Source organism: Mauremys reevesii, linkage group 1 (assembly GCF_016161935.1).
Source record: "Mauremys reevesii isolate NIE-2019 linkage group 1, ASM1616193v1, whole genome shotgun sequence".
NCBI classification, from domain to species: domain Eukaryota; kingdom Metazoa; phylum Chordata; order Testudines; family Geoemydidae; genus Mauremys; species Mauremys reevesii.
The window spans coordinates 149,014,325-149,039,435 of record NC_052623.1 but is presented as its reverse complement, the minus strand read 5'-3'; the positions used below and the strand labels follow the sequence as shown (position 1 = coordinate 149,039,435).

General features: G+C 38.5%; 1 protein-coding gene across 1 annotated transcript in view; it reads right to left on the bottom strand.

Moving 5' to 3' along the window:
- The window catches only part of IL1RAPL1 (interleukin 1 receptor accessory protein like 1), a 1,175,651-nt gene that overhangs the window by 517,593 nt on the left and 632,947 nt on the right, over positions 1-25,111 (bottom strand). Inside the window, exon 3 of the mRNA XM_039511406.1 lies at positions 10,306-10,585. Coding sequence (XP_039367340.1) covers positions 10,306-10,585 — 280 coding nt within the window. The remainder of the gene's footprint in view (positions 1-10,305; positions 10,586-25,111) is intronic.

Here is a 25,111-nt window from a genome sequence, read left to right as displayed (position 1 = left end):
CCAGTGGATGGTCTAAATTCATTTTCCTGGAGGCAACCTTGAGAAATACCTCCCTTCCCTCTCCAGGTTCCTTCACCATTGTGCCTCAAGAGAAGCCAAGGAAGGGACATTCTCTTCAGTTTCCCCACCCCATATCCCCAATCAACCTGGGCAGAGCCCTTCTCTTCAATTTGAATCTCATCTGTAAAAGTGTACTGCTCTCTCTCATGATTTCATTGAGAGTCACTTGATACTTGGTGTTTTTCTTAAAGCTCTATTTCCTGGAGTCAGATAATTCATGAGAATTTCAGTTTTTCCTTCTTTTTCTAAAAAAGGGAAGTTTCTAACTCATGTTTGAGAAGAAACTTTGAAAATGTGAACCTTAAATACTAAAAACGATAAGATAAATACAAAAGAAGTAAAAATGTATTACTTAAAAATATATAAATATTAAGCAAATCTCATGGATTTTGGTGGATTTGACTTATGATCTTTGAACATTTGGAGTTGATTGGCACACAATTGGATGGTTTATGTCACACACTGGCAGGTCTGAAATCTTGAAGGTATGCTTATTGTATGTGCTTTAAACTTTAAAATGGTCTGCTCATTTGTGTAAAATTACATCTTTTCAGGATCAAGGCCTAATCTGAAACAAAACAAAAAAAGTGAACATAAACAATTTGTAAGAGTATGATAAAATTATGAGTAAATTTATCTCTGAAGGTAATACAAAATACAAAATCAAAATAATTATTTTAAACCTGTGATAATCATCTTACTTCTTTTCTCTCTCTCTCTCTCCTTTTTTTTCCCTTTCTGCTAGCGCTCAAGAACTTGTCATAATTTTCATTTTCATTGCATTATCTCCCAAATGTGCAGGTGACAACATTTATCGCTCCACCATGTAAATGTCCTGACAGGTAACTTGCAAGCATTTGCTTGTTTCATCATAACTATTCAGTATTTCCCAATCCCACCTGATGTACAATTCCTGTTTTTTTTAAATAACAACAATAATACCTAGCTGTTATATAGCACTTGTGATCTGTAGATCTCAGTGCACTTTACAAAGGCGGTCTACCATATTCCCATTTTACAGATGGGAAAACTGAGGTACAGGGAGGGACATAACTTGCCCAAGGTCACCCAGCAGGCCGCTGGTTGAGTTGGGATTTGAACCCGTGTATCCTGAATCCCAGTCCAGTGCCCAGTCCAGCTTTTAGCCACAGGAAAATTTCAAGATTCGCCATAGAAGTGGATTTAGAAATAGAAAGGAGTAAGCATGATATTGCTATTCCAAATATTCTCCAGGTTTACAAAATGATCAAAACTGAAAATATATTACACATCAAACTAGTTAGTACAGTTTACTGGTTTAATAATAGAAATATATGTACATGCATGTAATATCCTTTTAAAATCCTTGCCTAAATGAAATGGCAGACAATAAAAAGGTAAAGGTGAATTATTACCTTGTGCTGCTAATTTCATCTTTTTATTAAAAATGACAAACTGCAGGAAAATTTTCAACTTTAATTTTAAATGTACAAACTTTTATAGTTTGCTACTGCAGTCACATTGTTCTTTTCTCATCTGTTAATATGTAAGCAGCATGTTTGAAATCTCATAACTAACCTTTACTGTGTCAGCCTCATATCAATTCTTGCATAAGGTGTGTATCCACCACTTGAATTTGCACATTCTGAAGGTCTCTGTTCAAAAGGTAGGTATCAGACTGATCATTAAAGAGTGAATCTGGTTGCCCTTATTTTAAAAAGTCTACTAAAGACATCAATACTTTCTGGATTTCACTTACCAGTAATTAATTTTGTTTTCCATCTGAAGTGGGGACATATGATAGGACATCTTTGTTTTCCATTATTTGATATAAAATATGATCCCTGCTCCCAAGATGGATTATTTCATTTACAGTAGATGGAGCTGGCTGAAAAAATGTCACTTAAATGTTTCTCTGGCTGAAATGAGCCATTTTGAAAAATAAAATAAAAATAAAAATAAATAAATAAAAGTTTTTGTGGCAACATTGGCTTAGATGAAAACTACATTAGGAAGGTTTCTTAGGTCCAACTTGGAATATTTGGTCAAAATGGGAGAGAGCCTGGTCTTAGCAAGTGAAAAATCAGGACTCCCTATATGGTCTTGAACCTGCATCTCCCAGACAATTGCTTTAATCACAGGGCTACTGGCTGTTGCAGGTTAGAGGAAGGCAAGAGAGGGAAGGTATCTGTTCATCTGTCTCTTTCCTGTTTATTAGTGAAGAATCCCGAAAAGTAATTTTTATTCTGTGTTGGAACAAAAAACTAATCCTGGAACTGTAATAATTTTTAATTAAACAGAATTGTAGTTTCCTATCTATCCCTAACAGTTGAGTCTGAAATAGTCCAATACTTCTTTCCTTTAATAAGTGGTCAACCCCATTTCTTACTAGAAATAAAATCAGCTACTGTAACTTACAGATGATACACATTTTTTCTGAAGATTCCAGTTCTACAAGATCAGCCATCACAAACAGACTATATTAGGAAACTGAGCTGAATTTTGTATAGAATAACTTCTGCCATGTCAGTGGGAAATTATTTTTTTAATTATTGGAGCAAAGCAGAAATGTGACAATGAATACAAAGGAAGTAAAGCCTGCACAACTAAAAAGAATATTAAAATCCTAATGTACTAGCAAGACATTGACACAATTTGCAGGATAATCTCTATTTTATTCCATTGATTCCCTTAATAAATTATGATCTCTGTAGTAAAGTAATTAACAGTAAAAGAAAACTGGTATCAGATAAAGAACTCTTGCAAGAATTGCTTTCTTGGTCCATGACTATGGGAATCTGTCTCTTCAACTCCACTAAAACTGGCTCTACCAGTGGCTTTTGCCTGGTCACTTCACTGTCCCTTTACACTCATCTCTTTTCTCCTCCAATATTACATCCATTCCCAAATCCTGCATAATAATTACTACTGAAAATATTACTTTCTTCTCTACCCCATCCCTATATTTCATTTATTCTTTGGTGATTTTTCACTTCTACCTGCTTCTCAGCTTCCTCTTCTTCAGTTTATTAAGACATTACTGCTAAAATTATCTTCTCTCACTACAAAGAACGCATCACTACCTTATCAAATCTCTTCTGTGATTTTCGTTTTCCACACAAAATTTCCATTCTCAAATTTCCTTTTATTTGTTTTAAACCTGCTGCCTATTAATTTCATTTGGTGACCCCATTCTTGTGTTATGAGAAGCAGTAAACAACTCTTCCTAATCTACTTTCTCTACATCAGTCATGATTTTATAGACTTTAATCATATCTCCCCTTAGACGTCGCTTTTCCAAGATGAAAAGTTCCAGTCTTATTAATCTCTCCTCATATGGAAGCCATTCCATAGCCCTAATAATTTTTGTTGCTCTTTTCTGAACTTTTTCCAATTCCAATATATCTTTTTTGAGATGGGACGGCCACATCTGCACACAGTATGCAAGGGCGTACCACGGATTTATATATATTTAGTGGTAACAGCTAATGTAAACCCCATTACTTTATATGTATAGTTAGGATTATGCTTTCCAATGTGTATTACTTTGCATTTATCAGCATTAAATTTCATGGGCCATTTTGTTGCCCAGTCACCCGGTTTTGAGAGATCCTTTTGTAGCTCTTTGCAGTCTGCCTGGGTCTTAACTATCTTGAGTAATTTTATATCATCTGCAAATTTTGCCACTTCACTGCTTACCCCTTTTTCCAGCTCCACCTAGGACTAAATCAAGAATTGCCTCTCCCCGGTGGGTTCCAAGACCAGCTGCTCCATGAAGCAGTCATTTAAGGTGTCAAGAAACTTTATCTCTGTATCCCATCCTGAGGTGAAAGATACCCAGTCAATATGGGATAATTGAAATTCCCCATTATTATTGAGTTTTTATTTTTTATTTTAATAGCCTCTCTAATCTCTGTGAGAATTTCACAGTCACTCTCATCATCCTGGTCAGGTGGTTGGTAATATATACAAGAGATGTTTATTTAAACAAGCCACAAAAATTGTTTTTTCTCAATGTTCACAATTGTTCAAGAAAATACTATCTTTGAGCACAGCAACAAAAAAAAAAACAAATTAGATAAGCAAGCTTACTTTAACATAACTAGGGCCATACAATAAAACAGAGGGACTCTGGTAGTACACGTGGTTTAGGTTCCAAAGCTCAAATGCTCAGGATTTATGAGATGTATAAAAATTATAAGATATTTGCATAAGAGCATACCAAGGCCTGTCCTACACTACAGAGTTAGGTTGACATAAGGCAGCTTAAGTCAACCCAACTCTGTCAGTGTCTACATTACAATGGTGCCCTGGCCAATGTAAGTCACCACGACATCAACTTAATAACTCCACCTTAGTGAGAGGCATAGCGCTTAGGTCAATACAGTTCGGGCAACACAATGTCTGTGTAGACACTGCATTACTTACATTGCCAGTTGGCTGTCAACTGCATGTGGGGCTGGCAGCTGAAGCCCCGCCATCCACACAGTGTTGACAGCTGGAGTTGTGAGCCCAGTGAAGGGCCCAATTTAACAGCAGGGAGCCTACCAGCTGTGAAATTAACATTATTGTCAGTTTCATGGCTGCTATTTTTTCACATTTCCTTTCTGGCTCTGGCTATCTGCCTCCAGGCTGGGGGTTCCAGCTATGAGAGGCATGTTTAGTTTGGAAAAGAGGATAATGAGATTAAGGGGAGACACGATAGTGGTCTTCAAATACTTGAAAGGTTGCCATAAAAAAATGATGGAGAAAAAATGTTCTCTCTTGCCACAGAGAGCAGGATAAGACACAAGACATGGGGTCAAACTTCAGCTTAGCAGATATAGATTAAATCTCAGGAAAAACTTCCTAGCTGTCAGAATGGTAGGACAATGGAACAGACTGCCTAGGGAGGTTGTGGAAGCTCCTTCACCAGAGATTTTCAAAAGGAGGCTGGATAGGCATCTGTCTTGGATGGTTTAGACACAAATCCTGCATCTTGGCAGGGGGTTAGACTAGATGACTTCTGCGGTCCCTTCTAACCTTATGGTTCTATGATTCTATGATTACGACCAGGGCAGTATTTTTGGTATAATTTTTTTGAGCTTTCAGGATCAGCAAGCTAGTACCTGGGTCCTGTAGGGACTCTACTGCAAGGGTTTGGAACTGTAGAATATACATTGGCAGTGGCAAGCAGTTATAGTAAACTTGTGAAAGTCAAAGATGGATCAAGGAGGCTTTGGCATATCCATTATCCTATGGGAGGGTGGCAAGCCTGGCCTCTGCCCAGGGGAGGCTTCGAGGGCACACATGGCAATAAGACTGGGAAGGGATGGGCCCCTCTTTATGCAGTGATGGGAGTCCCCTCACAACATATCTGTTTGTTATGGTGTTGAGACAGGGACTGACGAGGCTGAGGTTTCCAGCCCATGAATTTGGTTCCCATGCATTCAGGTTTGGGAAGATAACAGCAGTGACACAGCCAGGTATGGGAGCTGGGGCAATTGAAGAAATTGGGCGTTGGCATAAAATGTATGCGAGACCCCAGTGGAGAGTCAGCATTATTTTTTTTATTGTGTTCTTATTCCAGATATGGGAAGATGGGCCATGCAGATGGTGGTGTGGATCTGTGGGCACAGTATTGTTCACTGGGTGCATAAGTGGACATTCAGGTTGCCTGAGGATTCACAGCTGGGGCTCAGTGATGATGTGATCCTGATCTGGCACAGAACAAGGGGCATATTACAGGACCAGTTGATGCCACTTCTATACACTGTGGGGGCTCATCAGTAGGCACCATATATAGTAGTGGCGTACCTTGGAGAAAATGATTTAGGAATTTGTAAAGGGGAAGCCTTAATGCTCAGAGTTAAGAGGGACTTGAGGCAGATCCTGGAACTTTTTTCAGGAGTAAAAACTGTGTGGTGAAACATCCTTCAATGCAGGGTGTGGCAGAGAGCTGTGAAGCCCCCTCCCACCCCCAGTTTGATAAAACTAGGAGGTATATGAATACGGTCATGGCCAAATTCATGGGGATCATAAGGGAGGTTGGTAATTTTGCATCCTGACATAGTATACGGGGCAACAGAATTATTTAGGGGGAATGAGGTTCACCTGTCAGACTTGAGCACAGACACATTTTTGGCTGATATTAAAGGAGGCAGTGAGAGATGTCTGGGAACCCTGCTGGGTATGTGGGGGAGACAGCCAAGCTAATTGCTGGTGCCTCCTTGTGGTGGATGTCCAGTGCAGGTACTATGAAGGGAGGGGATACAGAGATCAAATGGATGGTTTGGTAAAGCATTTAAAGGTGTTTGTTAAAGGAGCAGAATGGGGAGATGTTCAGGGAACCTCTGACTAGCATGGCAGGAAGCCAAACACCCCCTCCTCTATAGCCCACCTTAATCCTCATTTGGGCTGGCTGGGGACCAAGATACAAGGTTTGAGGTGGGGGTGGGGGCTGATGGAAGTCCCCAAGTAGATATTGAAATGATTATGGAGTTACCTGCACTGTACTCTTTAATCTGCCGGGTACTTCCAGACATCTAATAATAAAGTTGTGGCATAATTAAGCCATACTGAGTATCTCCTGTCCTCCTCCTGGTATAGCCAGACAAGTCGTTGCAAGAAGAGGGATGCAGAGTTTGAAAAGATAATACTGATTATTGATTGCTATCACAGAAATAATATAAGTTGTAATTCAAGCACAAACTCTTACAAGTATCTACACAGCATAATGACAATGTATAAAATTCTTGTCTGTCTACACAAAAGGCTATTTTTTCTTAGCAGCTGTACATTAATGAGTCACCGTGCAGTAATAATGAACAAAAAGTTCATGATCTAGAGAGACAGACTTGATCCTGGAACTGAAAAGGTAAGGTTTTTAAATAAAAAATCTGAGAATTCTTCAGAAATACATTCTTTCAACAATAGTGCAATCTGGCAAACAGAATAGATAACAGCGTGATGGAATATCCACTGTAAGCCTTTATTTTCTACAGCTTTCAACTGCCTCAGGGTCGCAATGCAGAACACAGGTCACAGCACATGAATGTACTTTTGTGTAAGATAAAATCTGTTTACTTTTTTTAGATGTATAAGGCTGCTACAAAATAATAGGTGGTATGCATCATTACTGTATAGGTCTAACAGTCTTTTCAATGCTACTAATGTGATGGTGATCAAGGAAGATAGCCACAGGGAGAGCAAGCCTTCTCCTCCACTTCCAGCCCAATCTGGTGACCTCTCCATCTTCCCTCCAGGAAGCATTAACTTGGTGGAAGGTATCTATAGCCTGCTTGTGTGAAGCAGATTAATTGACCATAGCAAAAGGTATTGCAAAATGTTGATGATGTTGTGCATGTTTCTTATGGCTGGCAGCATTTACTGAAGGGCAAGAATGGAAAGTTGGAGAGGATTGATGTTGCAAGCATAGGAGAGGGGAGTGAGAGGATGTGGATGTGTGTGCGCATGTGCATGCACACACGCATACAAGCACCAATCTTTAGCTCCTGAAGTGAAGTGAAGTGAGTCAGACTGGCAAAGAACTGTCCTCAACAAAGTGGGAAGAGGCATTCCACTTGGGATCAGATTATTCACTTCTGCTAGCACATCCTTTTGGGAGTTTACCCAAACCATGTATCTAAACATTTATATACAGTACTTCACTTATCACCATAGCTATATACTCACAATTCAGTATCCCGGTTGCTCTATTCCTTCTGCAAGCTGAGAAATTTCTTCTCCTCACTGTTTACATAAGGATCAGGGGTACAGAACTGGGATAGGATACCAGCAGAGGAGAGGAGAGCAGTTGCAAAGGGCAAAGCAAATGGTAAACCCTGGGCCACGCCACCCCTTCTTCCTATGTCTCGGATTGGAGGAAAGCTGTATGTAGTTTTTCTAAAGCTCACCTTCCTTACTTACCTCTTTATCTGTTCTTCCTGCTCTGATATGTGCATTTCTGATGGCCCAGGGACTTGTCAACCATCAGTTTCTGTTCTCTACTTCTGTTGCTTTTAACAACAAGAGGCAACCTCCTTCCAGAGGTTATGAGAAAATTGTTTCCAGTGATTCCCTCCCTTCCTCCCCAGCAATTTAACTCCTCTTCTACTCTGTGATAGGACTTTATTCACTAATGGATCATTGAGCCTTTGTCCCCCAAGACATATGGCAAGTAAAAGACCACAAATGTCAGAGCAAGAATGGATGTGGCAAGAGGGGAACTCTTAAGACTATTTGTGACACGCAGTTGGGAGTAGGAGCCTACTAACACCATTGACGTGATTCAAGTACTGCCAAAGCAATATATCTGATGGACAGAGAGGACAAGCTGCATTCCAACTTACGTTTTAGTTCTCATGGAGGAGTAAGTGTGCAAGGAATTAGTCAGCAATGTGATTTCTCCAACACCATCATTTTTGAGCTTTAGAACTCAAAAAGTTGGGTTATTTTCTTTAAACTTTTAAAAAAGTTTCACTTGTAGCACAGTGTTTTTTCCTGGTCCATACAGTACTCAAAACAGTGCAAGTAGTTGCACTATAATCATGAGTGTATCACCATGCGTCCCCTTTGCCTTAAATGAGCTGCTCAGTACTGGGTCCTAAAGTAAGCTTGGCATCATTGTGGAATTGTTTTAGAGACCCTTTGAACAAGAACAAAGAATCTTAACACACACACACCCACCCACCCACCCACCCACACACACATACACAGTCCAGTGTTCTTCTTGGCAAAAATCACGTACAAGCCTACATATGCCTCTCCAGATTCTACAGCTCACGCTGCCTCCTGGCACCACCTACAGGACAGCAGCACAGAATGTTCTAGTAGTTTCAGTGGTGATGGCAGTAACAGAGCTGTCATGGTGGTGCAGTTTTTTCTAGCTATTTCAACAGTGATAGCTTTGGAAGAGCTGCTAGAGGCTCACTGAATTTTTCTGCACTGCTTCACCTCAAAATCTCAGCTATTTTTTGTAAACTTATGTTGTTAAGACCATTAATTCATAACGTGAGAATTTAGGAGAGGAGGCATTCACTGAGTAATTCACTGTTTTGTTTTTTGATTGTTTTGCCTCACATTACATTCTCTAATAAGGTCACTGAAGTACTGTATATATTAACTTTTGGGGTCCAAATTTACTAACTCTTATTATTGGGTGTAGAGCATATTATCATAATTAGTCCCACTGATTTTAAATGCTAATAGGCTTTATACCTGACAATAAAAGATTTCAGGATTTGGGCAAAAAGGCCATATTTATCTGCCCTCTATCCACACACACACACAACTCCTGTTGCTATCCAGCAGAGTTTATGGGTGTTTCAAGAGTAGCATTTCATCCCAAGTAAATTATATGAAGTTCTTAACCATCATAAAGAAAATCTATTTAAAAAGGTGCATTAATACAGGCTACTAGGATACAAACATAATAGTTTTCTAGGAGTTTTAATGTTTATCACATACAGTGGCTCATGATAAAAACAAGCATTTACTACAGTGTTATGTGAAAATAACTGTGCTTCCCCTCTGCAAGCAGGTTTTTTTTTTATTTGCATCATTTTAATTTATCTGTAAAAATAATTCTATATTGAAGATAAGTGGGTGGCCAGATGGTCTCTATTTTCTCTGTGGTGCTGGAAACAATACATCAGCATGACCTATCAGAAATGCAGAAAGAAGTGGAACATTCATCTCCAAGATAAGAAATAGAACTATGCTTGATTTTGTGATAATGGGGTTTAATAATACACGGTGCTGAGCACCTTTGGAAGGTACCCAGCATCCTAAGCTCCCAATGCAGGACTGAGCCAGTGACAGTTATAGAAGGGTGCATATACTGTAAACTTTTAATGAGTTTGCTTTGATTGCATTTAAACCCATTTTTAATTCACTTTATGAAAATATTCTAGTGAATTAGTTATTGGCAAAACATTTTGCAAAAATCTGTCTCTACAAAGGTAATATTGGAGAAAATGTGTAGAAAATAAATTCTGAATTTGTTAAAAAACAATCACACTAGAAACCTCATTCTCATAGTTATGCACATCCAAACAGGGAACTGTATCATGACTGATATGTCCAATAAAAACTAACCAATAGACTTCAAATTTTGAATATAAATCTACAAACTAAAATTATAAATTATACAGCAAATAATTTTGAATATTGAATACTTTCAAGAAAAACCTAAGTTATTCATGAAACATTCACAATTCAGTATTAGGAGCAGTAAATCTACTGTGTTTCACTGTATTCAAGCATATTTTTTTTTAAAAAAAGTACCTTATAACACATGCGTAAAGACCGCTGTCTTGCACCACTGTTGGCCGAAACCAAATAGAATCCTCTTCTTTACTCATTCTAGTTCCATCAAAAGCTATAGGTTCCTCAAAATCTCCAGGTCCAGAGCTTTTGTACCACATCAAACTAAGGCCAGCACTTTGTGCTAGAGAGTAATTTGCTCTGATATAGCCATAAAATAATGCACATTTTATACGAACAGGCTCTCCCACTAGAACTTGATACTTCTTGTAATCCACCGACCAGTCAGTGCATCCATCAGCTAAAAGAAAAGAAAAAGAGAAATAAATGTGTATGTGTGTGTGTGTATATATGTATATATATATAAACAGAGGCTTCAGCCAACTAAATACAGTAGCAGCCTAATAGCAGAGCTGCAGTTTAAAGTTACACAGCTGGGGTAAAAACACTGTATCTTACACCATTCCCATTGAAACATCTAACAGCACTATTAATGTTTAAGTACCATGCAAAACTTGCCTTTTTTTTTTCTTTTTTGCTATTAACACCATTTTTCTACTGTGTAGAAAAGAGTTATTAGATGAACTTATGGTAAATCTTGATAATTCCTATGATATATATGCAGTTATTGTTTTTCTGTACTGTGTAACTTTAAAGTGAATTATTATAAAATATTGGAATTAAATTAGTGTAACATGGTGGCCATCTGGCACAAAAGGTGTCATAATCAGTGAATTGCATTAATCAAATCCCTTCAATTTAACAATATAAATGAAAGAAGGAAATTATTCAGTCTCAGATGATGTTAGGACAAGGAGCAATGGCCTGAAGCTAAAAAAAGGAAAAGTTTACGTTAGATCTTAGAGAAAAAAAAGTTCGTAACAGTACTGGTGATTGTGCAGCAGGACAGAGTATTAGGAAAAAATGATTCAAGGCATCCTCACTTGATAAATGAAGGAACAGGTTAGATAAAATGTTACCAGGAAATCCTGAGCTTCCCATGCTACAAAATGCTGGGGATGAGATAGTATGACCTGTGTTTGGTATTTTACTGTTCCTGCTACCAGTAATTCTGTACTTCAGTTTTCATAAAATGCTAAGCACAGACTAAACTCTCAGTCAAAGTTAATGCTATCCAATCATAACTGCAACATAAATGAACAAAGTAACTCTTCAGGACAGAATCTATCAATTAGACTTGCTCAAAAAAGAGAGGGTTTGGGTTTGTTTTTATTTTCATGGGAAATGTTGACTTTCTACCAAAAAACCTCTCAAACTTTAAAAAATGGTATGCCAATAAAAATTTAAAAACTTTCAAGGTGAACAGACACTTGCAAATAACTGTTTACTCAAAAACTCATTTTTTGTCACAAAACCCTTTTGTCAGAAAATGTACAACTAGCCTTACTATCTATTGCTATGTATTTGTAGAATGCCAGATTAAAAAAAAAAATTGGGAGAAAAGCCTTTTTTTAAAAAAAAAATTTTTAAGAGTCCACAGATAAATAATTAAATATAAATATTTGTTATAAATGTAAAGGAGTATATATTACATATAGTCAAATGTTATGATGACATGAACATATAAAGTATGACATAGTAGTATAACTGCTGCCCAACATTGTCAATACAGTACAGGACAATATTAGAATCAGGGTGTGTAAGGAATGGCCATCCATATAGTGAAATATTCCATATTGTTCATGGATGAATTAGTTTCCTTATTTAATTTTCGGGGAGGCCAGAGGGTGTTCCATTTTCAGATAACCCAAAGAGTCCATCCCTTCCCCCTGCCAAAAAAAATCATCCCTGCCAGAGGCCTAGATCAGGCAAGATTCAGTATTGCAGAAGAGATGAGTTTGTGATACAATACATAAATGTTGTTTTTTTTTAAAGTCCCATATCTTGGAAATCTGCATAGTTGGAATGGGAGCTTTATACAATTTAGAGGGGGCATATGCCCAGTTTTCAAGCAGGGCCCCAGCATTCACATCTACTGATTTTAGAATGAATTTCCATTTCTGATAGCTCCAGCCTTTACCTTACTGAGCACCATAAATCTGTCGGCTTGGAAACCCAGAAATAATCAGTAAATTAAAATGCATCTTTAAGCAGTGTTAACTCCATTATATAAGTTATTAGGTAACCGCTTCCTCATGTTAGTTCATTATCAGATTGTAATTTTGACCTTTACTATTTAATTTAGTTTGTATGCTTTTGGTTTATAATGCCACTCTATTAGCCTTGGTTTCTCTCTCAGGACCTTCAATTTTAGTGACGCCAGATCCCTTGAACATGATGCATCCATGGAAACATACTGTGAAAGAATACTTATTCCACTACATATTTTTGTTTGTGTTGAATGGAGGATCAGCTATGCAGAGCACTTAACCTTGATTTATTTCAGTTTAGAATTCCCCATGGAAAAAATACCAAGACAATACATGTATTTGTGTCACTTGCAATCTAGTTGAGTGAGCTTAGTCAAATGTGTTGGAAGGTAAAATACACTCATGTGCAAAAAGAGGAGTTAACTATTACATGAATGAATGCTTTTAAAATTCAGGAGATGGAGTATTAAAGGAGTATTAAAATAAATTGGCTGTACAAATATTCTACTTGCAATGAAGCTAAGTGAAACTATTACTGCATATATAAAAATGATATTTCTAAGACAACAAACAAAACCTGAAAAGCTTAAATGCAGACTGTTTTTCTGTATTTTGCTCTATTGCTGTTTGCTGTAAAGCACAAATATTATTTAAGTATTTATTACTTACACTGTAATATAACTACAGATTTATAGTTGGTAGTTTTATTGTAATTTTGGAAATAACAGATGGTACTGAATGCACCATGAACAGAGCATGTTACACCAATTTTCTGAAGAGTGTACTGACTTCTTGTTAGTTTCTGGATTTGATTCAGCTTCTTGGTGTTGATCTCAAGTTTTACATGACTTGAGTTCTGGCTACTTGAGAAAATAGCTCTTTATATATGTCACAACAACTGGGATTAGCTAGGATGCTTCTTCTGATTGTGCCTAGATTTAAACATCTGGTAGTTGGAGTCAAAACTCCCAGCTTTGAGACTTATTTCCCCCACTGGTTTGAAATAGCCTGTCTGTTGAAATTCAGGGCACAATGTAAGACCCAACCATTCCCTCGGGCTTTGAGAGTATAGCCAATTTCCGGTTTGCCAGTTGAGATGGGCAAAACTTGAAAATAAATCCTTAGAATTTCAGTGGAAATTTACAGTTGAAAATCCAGAACCAATCACACACTTCTATATGTTTTGGATCTTGGTTAGATCTGAAAAGAGACTGGGGAATACCTTCCCATTTGGATGTACTCAAAATCAACTCACAGCTCTTCTCAAAATGTCTCCACTATCTAAATCTAATTCCAATCTTAGTCCTAGCCCTGACTGAGCCTCAAGTCAAAACTCAGATGAGAATGACTGTGGTTCTGAGGAAAGGGCATGGGGCTGACAGGAATCTTAGGTTCTGCTCCTCTCTCTGCCACAGACTTGTTCCTCAGTTCCAATATGTAAAATGGGATAATGATCGTTACCATTGTTTGTAAAAAGAGCTTTGAGATCTCTTGATCTATACATGCTAAGATTCATTGTCGAGTTTATCAATAAACCCGATCAGAAATCAGATCACCACCTCATGAGATTATTTCTGTTTACAGTAAACTTAATGCTACCAGAATATGCGATATTCAAAGGGGAGGAGCATTACCGAAAAATGCCTTGCTATTTCAGAATTTTTTTAAGTGGACAAAAAATGCTAAAATTTTAATTCCCTTCAAAAACCAGCAGCTTAGTGCCTGGGTGATATCACCAGTTTATTTCTCATTCTCTCTCTTTCTTGCCTTGTTTTACTGGAAAATGCAATAACAAATTTGGATGCTGATTTGTCTATAAGATTTTGTGCTGCACGGCTGTATAGTCCCACTTTGTATAAAGACTCAAGAAGAGATCCTAACTGAGTGAAGTTTAAGCTTGAAGAGATAGTGTATTGCCTGCAAAGCAATTGTCAAAATGTAGCATTTTTCAAAGTTTCCTGATGGATTAACCATAATTCCCATCAACAAAAAAACAAAACAAAATGAAACTCTTCCTCATATTTTGAGTTGATAACAGGTTCACCACTAGAGGCAATATGTCAGAGTTTTGTTGTCAAACAGCATCACAGAGTTACTGGTTGCAGAAACACATGCATATAATGTACTGACACCAGGGGATTAGTATTTTTACAGTCAACAAAAAACACCTAGATTCTTCTTAATCAGATTGATCCTTTCTGAGATCAATTAATTATTTATATTTTATCTTCCTCTATTGAAAAATGTTCTGACTTGTCACTGGACAGTTAAAGAACATAAGACAATTTTAGGATTTGTCTTCTGAAAAAAGCAACTGGAATAGCTCCCCATATGAACACTTTTATTCTGAAATAAGAATGTCTACACACAAACTATTCTAGCATAGCTATGGTGCTTTAAATTCATACCATACCTGAATCCAAAACAACTGTGAAGCACAGACAAGCTCTTAGGTTTCCAAAAACATTGTGTATATATCTATAGACACATATAAATGCATCATATCAAAGTGAAACTTCTGAATTTACATACTTATGATGCATAGAGACTGATTACCTGTGTGGTAACTCCTAAAGTGGTTGTCAAACGTTTATTATCAGAATATAATCCCTGAGAAAACTACAAGTCAGTTCAGAGACAAAAAATGAGCAAACAAAGCATATACACTTGGATAAATTCAAATATAGCCACTACTATTCTCAACATAGATAAAAGTAGTAAGAGAACCCCCACTAATATTGTCACGTCCCCTCATACACTCCACCTTTTTCCTATCAAAAGTTCATATAAAAATATGTTTGGTTGTTTTATTAGACTTAAACTATAAGTAAATAATTTCCCAAACACATTAACAACCCAGGAAAATATGCATAACGGCATCAGAATTTATCCAATGGTAAAATTCGGTTGATTACTGATAATGCATTAAGGTACAGAGCTGTAGAATCATGGTCCACACTAAGCTTAAGGAAATATATTTGTCCCTTTTTCATCTGTGCTTTTAATGTGTGTGAGTGTGTGTGAGAGAGAGAAAGAGAGAGACAGAGAGAGCGCTGTTCTGATTTTGTTCTTTCTTACACCAATTTTACACCAATTTAACTCTACCAACACTTCTATTCAAGTCAGTTGTAGCTGCATTAAGCTCATTTCAGCTGGGAGGGACTGTAAATATGTTAAACATAAGATGTGGGATACTCCACTCTGCTCAAGTGCAATACCAATAGGTCTGGATCTATGAGAAGGTGAAAATGGGTTTTTGACAGAAGGTTTAAAGCACTCATGCCAGGATGGAATTGTCTATTCCATTAGGGATTTTTTTTTTTACTGGTACTAATAGTGATATTTTAGCAGGCAATCATCTATCTGTATTTGAGATATCATAGTGATAGGGTAATACAATAGATAAAGAAATATACACAGAGAAATCGACAAATATACTTAACAGATACTTAAAAAGGGGACTTGCTAAAATGCACGTCAAGAAAGATCTGATGAAGTACACTTACCATGACTAAGAACAGCTGGAGGCATTTAAACAGATTAGAAAAGTTTTTCTTCTCCACTGAGAATTTGTACATATTTAATTAAAGTAAAATAATTCTAGGTATGTGAGGGTCAGATTCTTCTATACAATTCACATGAGGTGACATAGGGTTGCCAATTTAGGTTGGATGTATTCCTGGAGATTTCAGCACATGACATATTCTTTAATTAAAGATTGATCTTTAATTCCTGGAGACTGCAGGTCAATCCTGGAAGGTTGGCAACCCTAGGTGACACCTTACTTGAAGAATACTCTCACTGAAATCCATGGGAATTAGTCCTGGTGCACAGATAACTGCAGCACATAGGGATGTATTTTCAAAGGCACAAGTATCAATTACATGCCTAACTCCCATTGAAAAACAGTGGGAGTTAGGCACCCAACTGACATTTCTGTTTGAAAAAATATCCTATACTTAATAACTTCACTGGGACTTACTAAAGCACACAAGTAAGTGCCTTCCTAAATAGGGGTGGATTAAAGCAGATGCTTAAAGTTAAGCAGGTGCTTACATGCTTTGCTGAATCCCCTTCAAAGACACTACTCAGAAGAGTAATGCAGCATGCAGAATGCTATTTGTGCCACTGAGATATGTTCTCAATTTTGGCCCACTTCTGCTTTGATCATATGCTTTTCTCTTCTTTATCTTTCAATACACTTTGTAAAATCAGATCCAGTGTTACCCTTCTTTGTATATGACAACAATGATCACAGCATCACACAATCAATACATACATTCATGCTGGCAGAAAACAATTATGACAAATAAATATGTACTAAGGATTTTCTCAAGCTTGAGCCTTTCTCTGTCTATATTTCTATTATCACTCCATCAAGCAATCACATATTTATTTTATAAATTGAAAAATACTTGAATAATTCAACAGCCTTGAAATTTCAGAGCTGCATTCAACTGAGTGGCTGTACTCCCTGATCTCCATTTTAATATGCTGCCAGTTATTGCTACTCATAATAGCACAATACAGGGACCATTCACTCAGTTATTTCCTCGAATGGCTTCAGAGTATGAAGTAAACCACACACTACATCACTGTCCTTATAATGAGATCGTTCTGGTGGATAAACAAACTCCCTGCAGGCCCTACCTACTGATAGGACCCAGTGAACCAAATATTTAACACTTCTAAGAGCATCCTCCCTGCCATTTCTCAGGATTGTATGCATCATTTTCAAGGGAAAATTTGATGCAGAGAAGTAGAAAATTGAGCTACTGACTTGTGAGTCCATTGCCACAACCTGCCATAGCAACAAAACCTCAATTCAATTTCTGGTTCTTGTGAAGTAATAGAGGTGTCCACGTTTCCAGTATGATTTCAGAAATCTAAATTCCTGTTATATACTACTAATGTAGGTATGCCATTATGTGAAAACCACACTTTCAAAGAGAGAGTTTCTAGCAATAACCCACACTTCCTAAAACTGCATCTGCAATTTTTTTTAAAAGATGTGTATTAAAAAAGATTTCCACCCCCCCCCCCATTTTTTTTAACACATTGAGATTATTTTACATGAAATCCATAAACTTTTAGGAATTCATGCTGGAACACTTTCACATTTAAAGCACATTTTCTATTCAGCATTGTTATCACATAGCCAATTTTGGAAAGGTAAAACTAGCAGTATATCCTGAGGCATCTCCTGTACCTTTTTCAGGTTGTTTCCTTTAGTTATTTCAATTAGAAAAAAACAAACATTAAAAAGGGAGGTGGAGGGAATGCTCTCAAAAGAATAGTGCTTGAACACAGTGTGCTCAACAAAATACTTGAACCGATTAGCCATCCACCCACTTCATCTAGTGTCTGTGTTCTGATTATATTACAAATTCTGGATTGTGCTATTTTTTCTTACAATATCATTCTAATTGATGGTAACAATAATAATCTCCTCCCCAAATGCAGGAAAATAGGGCTCAGAAATGTAACAGACATTGATAGGCTTAGAATGAGAAAGGAATGTGATCAAGGTATTTTTTTTTAAATAAAACATTGTGTTGTCATACTGTATTTTTTAAAAAAAGTTTCAATATGAAATTGGAAACATGAAAAGAGTGATGTATCATTGATGCTAATAATTTAAAATGACAGTCAACTACATTTTATATATGATTTAGTTCCTTTTGGAGTAATATTGTTTTCATAGCTTTGTGCATTAGTAGGCTTAGCACTTTCATTCCAAGCTCCTATCTTCATTTTGCTTCTATCTCAAAAATTACATTTGGGGTTGAAATTTCTCATGGTTGAGTTTCATTCCAAAAGTGTGTGTTGTCTATATTTTTAAGAGAGGTACGTAAAAAATATTTTAGATATTTTCAGTTGTTAAGAAATGCTTCAGTTACATTTCCCCACACAATTCCCTATTTTTCAGTCAGGTGAATGTTTAAAACATTAGATTTGGCCCTTTAAGAGGACTAATAAGTGCATTTGCTATATGTAGGGGGAAGAAAGGTGAAGAAATAAACCTGAAAGTTGTGAGTGTTTGCAAACAGTTAATTTAAAATGCTTCATTCATTATTTTCCTTGACTCCCAAGTGAAGGACTAGAATGATCACAAGTGTAGATAGTTGATTGATTGAACTAGAACAGGAGACAGGTGAAAAGACCTCTATGCCTAACATGTTTATAATATATGCTCTACTCACTAAAGAATTTGGGTCTTTCACCCTGGACAGGCCCTGCTCGAGATCACACCTCTGAAACAGTAACCCCACTTAACTCATCACTTGTACCATGATCTATAAAATCGGAAAGTTCATGCTAGGACAAACTAGATAAGTGACGAAAGCTGTATCAGTCATCAGAGGGAAAACGGCAGCCTGCTAGAGTGCATAAGGTCTGAATACACTTCTCCCCTCAAACAGGTTTCTCTGTACCCGGAACTCCCACCCTACTCTGTGCCACAGGCCAATAGTGTCTCTTCTTTGACATCCTTCCATAAGGTTCAGCAGTAAAGAGTCAATATTAATATATTTTAAGGAAAGAATTTCCTTGTCATTACCTCCACTGGCCTCCTACTTTGTGTGGTTGCATGTGCCTGTCTTGTTGGAATTGTATGTCTTCAGGTCAGGGACTGTCTGCATTTGGTATCCTATCACTGGTACTTAACAAATAATAAAGAACAAAAACCAACAGTTTCTGAGTTTTTTTTACTTTAAAATCTGACATTTGGCTCTCACTAGGAATTTGAACCGATGCCCACTGGAGAGTGACTAGGGATCTAGACTTGCTGATTCTTGTCTATCTATTTAGATGGGGGTAACTGGCTAAAATTCTACGCTCTGTATTATACAGGAGTCACATGAGATCTAATGGTCCCTTCTGGCTTTAAAAATCTATGATTCTCTTAAGCGTCTTGCCTACAGATAGTGCTCTACATTGTTATATGAAACACTAGGTTTTGATTTGTGCTGCCCACAGTGCCGTCCCTGGGGCTTCAAATGACAACAACAAAATCACTAACCCACAGGCACACTGTAAAACCATGGACAGCAACTCTGCTACTTCCTATAAACTAATCAAGGTTGGACTAGCTCAGGTCTTGGAAGGGACTTCTCCAAGCAAGAGAGGAACATAGAATCAGAAATGTAGAACTATATAGGTCATCGAGCCCAGTCCCCTGCATGGAGGTAGGACGAAGTATTAGCTAGATCATCCCTGGCTCTTTTTTAAAACCTCCAGCGACACAGATTCCACAACCTCCCTAGATAATTTGTTTTAGTGCTTAACTACTTTTACAATTAGGATGTTTTTTCCTAATGTCTAATCTAATTCTCTCTTGCTGTAATTTAATGTCATTACTTCTTGTCCTGTCCTCAGGGGTTAAGGAGAACAATTAATCACCTTTCTGTTTTATGTACATGAAGATTGTTATCATGTCCACCCCTCAGTCTTCTCTTCTCCAGACTAAAAAAAACCCCTTTCATCATTTTTGTTGCTCTGCTCTGGACTTTCTCCACATCTTTCCCAAAGAGTGGTGCCCAGAACTGGATCCAGTGCTGCAGTTGAGACCTTATCAGTGCTGAATAAGGTGGAAGAAATACTTTTTGCATCTTGCTTACAATGTCCTAAAATATTTGACACATCCCAAAATGATGTTCACTTTTTTTGCAGCAGTATTACATTGTTGACTCAAATTTAGTTTGTGATTCACTATAACTCTCAGACCCTTTTCTGCAGTATTCCTTCCTAGACAGTGCTTTCTGATTTTGTATTTGTGCCATTGATTTTTCCTTCCTAATTGTGATACTTTGCATTTGTCCTTATTGAATTTCATCTTATTTCAGACCATTTGCCCAGTTTGTCAAGACCATTTTGAATTCTAATCCTGTCCCCTAAAGTGCTTGCAATCCCTCCTATCATAGTATTGTGCAAACTTTACAAGGGTAATATGTATAGCATTATTTAAATCATTTATGAAGATATTGAATAGAACTGGACCCATTAAAGATCCCTTTAGGACCTCAATCTATATGCCCTTCCAGCTTGATTGTGAACCACTGGTAATTACTCTGAGTATGCTTTTCTAACTAGATGAACATCCATGTTACAAGAGATTAATCTAGGCTATATTTATATAGTTTGTTTATGAGAAGATCATTTGAGACAACATAAAAAACCTTACTAAAATCAAGATATATCACCTCTACTGATTTCCCCTTATCCACAAGGCTGTCAAAGAAGTATATTAGGTATTGGTTTAACATGATTTGTTATTGAGAAATCCATGTTGACTGATACTTATAACCTTATTTTCTTTTAGGTGCCTACAAACTGATTGTTTGATTACTTGTTCCATTATCTTTCCAGGTACCAAAGTTAAACTGACTAGTCTATAGTTTCCCGAGTTATCCTTATTCTCCTTTTTTATAGATAAGAACTATATTTGCCCTTTCCTAGGCTGCTAAGATCTCTCCCGTCCTCCACAAGTTCTCAAAGATAAGCATACATGTGTATCTTTTGTATAGCAGATTACAACCATTTCCTACAACTGTAATTGTACTCCTCAGTTCTCAGAGTCTGCTGCAGTCCAATGTATTAACTGTAATTTATGAAGGAGATTTTCAAAGACAAAAATAGGCTCTAAGGTGTCCATCCCATCAAATTTCAATGGCAGTTCAGCACTGAATTGCCCTTTAGGCCTTTGAAAATCCCCTCCTACATATTAAATACAAGAATGAGGAACACCTCAATAATTACCACAAAAGGCAAGGAATAGTTGGAGCTGAGAATGGCCATGCTATTTTTGTAGGGCACAACAGCAGGGCAAGCCTTTGGTGCCCATGAACCCCAACCCTCGTTTTGAAGGCCTATAAATGTCAAAGCTAATCTCGGCTTTCTACAGGCATGCACACACACACACACACATACACCCCTACATGCACACTCTCCCTTAGCCACCCAGAACTGCCACTTATGGTGTTAGCCTCATCACAAACTCCTTCCCAGGTAGGGTGACCAGACAGCAACTGTGAAAAATCAGGATGGGGGTGGGGAATAATAGGTGCCTATATAAGAAAAAGACCCAAAAATTGGGGCTGCCCCAATAAAATCGGGACATCTGGTCACCCTATTCCCAGAAAGCTGCCTATGGCCAAACAAGCAGCTCCACTGAGCAGCCAGTGTGCATTCTAGCCAAAAGGAAAGCATGTGAGGAGACACATCAGTGATATGAGAAACAGCCTGTTGGAGAGGAACAAGTGTGGGAGTCAGACTTAGGGACCACTGTATTTTAATCCCAGTTTTGAAACTGACTGCCCTGTGCTGTGTTAGTTAAGTCATTAGGTTTCCACATTTAACAATGCTATGGGATATGGGTCTCAGTGTTTCCATGTCCACATAAAATGAATCAATTATTCATGGGACTGCTCCTAAAAACAATACTAAACACGACTGTTTGCCTAGTGGGGTAAAGTAATTCATTTTGTTACAGGGTGGGGACAGAGGTGAAAGTAAGCTGGTACGACTCGGTACGGCGTACTCTGCAGCTGGTAGATCCGGCAGTGATTTAAAGGCCCCGGGGCTACCAGCTGCCACTACTGCAGCCAGAACCTGGGGCCCTTTAAATCTGGATTTAAAAGACCCGAGGCTCTAAGGCCCCACCTCTTCCGGTTGAGGCCATGCCTTTCCAGTTGAACCCGGGACACTGCTCAGGACTCCGGCGTACCGGTAAGTCCTTTAAGTTACTTTCACCCCTGGGCGGGGAGATGGGTGAAAAAAAACATATCTGGAGAGTTAACATAAAAGCTGTGCTTAACACATCTGGGAGATGGATCCTCCAGATAGATCGCTTCAGTGACTTCATACAAGTGAGTCAGAGAGATATAAGCCACAGAATTATTGCTGATATGAAATACATTTGTGTCAGAGGATGATGTTTATTCAACTCATAAAGTCAAAGTGCAAAAAGTTGGTAGCTCTAAAATTGTTCAATAATGTCATTAATATGTATATAGACATGCAGTGTGATTGTCTACAGTGAGGGTGGCCAACTTGAGCCTGAGAAGGAGCCACTGTACATTGCCAAAGAGCCACAGTAATATGTCATCAGCTCTCCATCAGCTCCCGCCCCCCACTCCCAGCGCCTCCCACCCACCGGCAGCCCGCCAATCAGCACCTCTTCCTCCCTCCCCACACCTCCTGATCAGCTGTTTTGTGGCATGCAGGAGGCTCTGGGGGGGAAGGGGAAGGAGCGAGGGCACGGCAGGCTCAGGGGAGGGGGTGGAAAGGGGTGAAGTGGGGGCAGGGCCTGTGGCAGAGCCAGGGGTTGAGCAGTGAGCATCCCCTGGCACATTGGAAAATTGGCACCTGTAGCTCCAGCCCCAGAGTTGGTGCCTATAGAAGGAGCCGCATAGTAACATCTGAAGAGCCGCGTGTGGCTCCAGAGCCACAGGTTGGCCAGCCCTGGTCTACAGTAACATACAACATTGTATTAAATACACATTTATATTTCATAATTTATTTCCACTGTTACTGTATGAATGATAGTACTAATTGATAAATACGTGAAAATATTAGTTTTACTAAAGGTCAATCATATCTTCAGTGGTACTATTTGTAAGCTCTCATTAAACTTGCATTAATTACACAAAACTCCCTTTGACTTAACTGGGCTCATCTAATTACGGATAATAAGATTTGTCTCTGTGTTATATTTCACAGTGAGCCCTGCTGTACTCTAAATACATATTTTTTTTTTAATTAATGATATGTGTGAGGCAGGCATCTCAATCCACAACTATAGCTATTGGTATATCTGTAACTATAGAGTCTCTACACATTGTCATATTTCATAGCATAGACAAATGCTATTGTGATACATACTGAAAAAGGTTATGAAAAAATATGTAACTCATGGGACAAAGTATTATGTGACGTTGCCAGAGCAAATATTCAAATGATCTTAAATGGTAACTGTGAAATGAGTGCATGTCTCTACTTTATTTGATTAACTGTGTGTGTGTTTGTACACATCGGGGCCTAGAAAGTAATTAAAGTTTTCATGCGTAGAAAAATGATGTCAATATTTGCATCAACATATTAATGTGAAATTTACAATGTGGTTATAAATTAGTTTTGAAAGGATTTGTGGTAATTATTAGTGTTATTTTATGCTCTCTACAAACATCTGAAAAGTAATACTTGAGACAAGAACCCACTTCAGTTCCTACTACAGCCATGCTAGAGTAAGCTGCAGGGGCTGAAGCACTTCATAAGGCTGAGCATGGTAACTAGGCAGCTAAGGTTCCATAGCAGGTAGTGCACAGGTGCTAGGAAACCCCAGTGATTTCATAGCTACCCCCTTAAGCCTGGTGGTGAGTCATAAATGTTACAGCTACTACTGCTCTGTCTAGCAAATAAGTGAAGCTGGAGTGAGTGTGTTTCCCCTGCTTCTGATCTGCCTAGATACAGAGAGGGTCAGACTAGGATCTCGGTTACACCAGCATAAATCTGGAGCAAGCAATTAAAGATTGATGAGGACACAGCAGCCAAATGAGGACAGACACATGCATGGAATGAAGTGGCAGGCTGCAACTTTTATTAAACTTTAACACAGGGAAGGGGTGTAACTTGCCCATGACTCTTACTCTCTTATACCAGACATTTAACTGGTTCCAGTGTAGGGTTTATAGGGCTCCCTAACATATAACCTGTTAACTGGCACCAGGGTTAGAGGCTAGGTAACCCATAATGTGAGTGGCTCTCCTCAGCCTACCTCCCCAAGAATCAGCTCTCTCTGAGTCCCAGGACCATCTGTCCTGCAGAGGGGACAGAAGGTGCAGCAGGGTGGGGACCTCAGCCCGTGAGGGCCTCAATTCTGACTTTCCCGACAAAGGTCACAAGGTTTCACCCTATCACACGAGCCCAAGGCCCATCACCAAAATCCCAGGTCTTTTACCTCTGGGAACTGTTCATTTCAATCTCTTAATCATATTGGAAACTGGCTGCAAGTGGCTGTGAATGAACACCACCACCCCAGTACTTCAATGAGGTACTAAGCAGATTCCTACTTTACCCACTGTAGCTTGAAGGTGCTGCGAGGAAAGCAAAAAAAACTCCCCGGTCCTCCACCAATTGGCCCATGGAAGAAAAGCTTCCTTCCTAATCCATTAAACTGGTGATAGATGCTGCAGGTCTAGCCTGTCTGGTCGGGTTCCCATTGCTAGTTCAGGTGGGCTGCTGGAAAAGAGCCAGCAGAAGCTCCACATGGCCCTCACACTGGGCTAAATCCTGGGAATGGCGATGGTGGCCTTGAGCACCCCTCTCCCAGCTAGCCAATGGGTTCCAAAGACTCCTAGTGGGAGGAGCTACCTATTGTCTTTTGGCAAGTGTTTTCCTCCCTTGCTACTGGAACTGTCTTCCTTTCACCACTGGCCCCTCAAGTTACCCCACCTGTTGATGGGGATAGGTGGCATTTAGGAAAAACTAGCCATCTCTTCAACATGAGAAATGCCCAATTTTCTTTACCTGTAAAAAATATAAAAAATTCCTTGTGATGAGCTGCACTGGCTAACAACAACAAAAACACCTATATCTGGAGATGCTGCACTTTGAGAGCCATTTCATCAGCATCGACTACATAATACTGCATAAGAACTTGGGGGGGAATCCTGGACCCATTGACATCAAATAGAGTTTTGCCATTGACTTCAATGGGG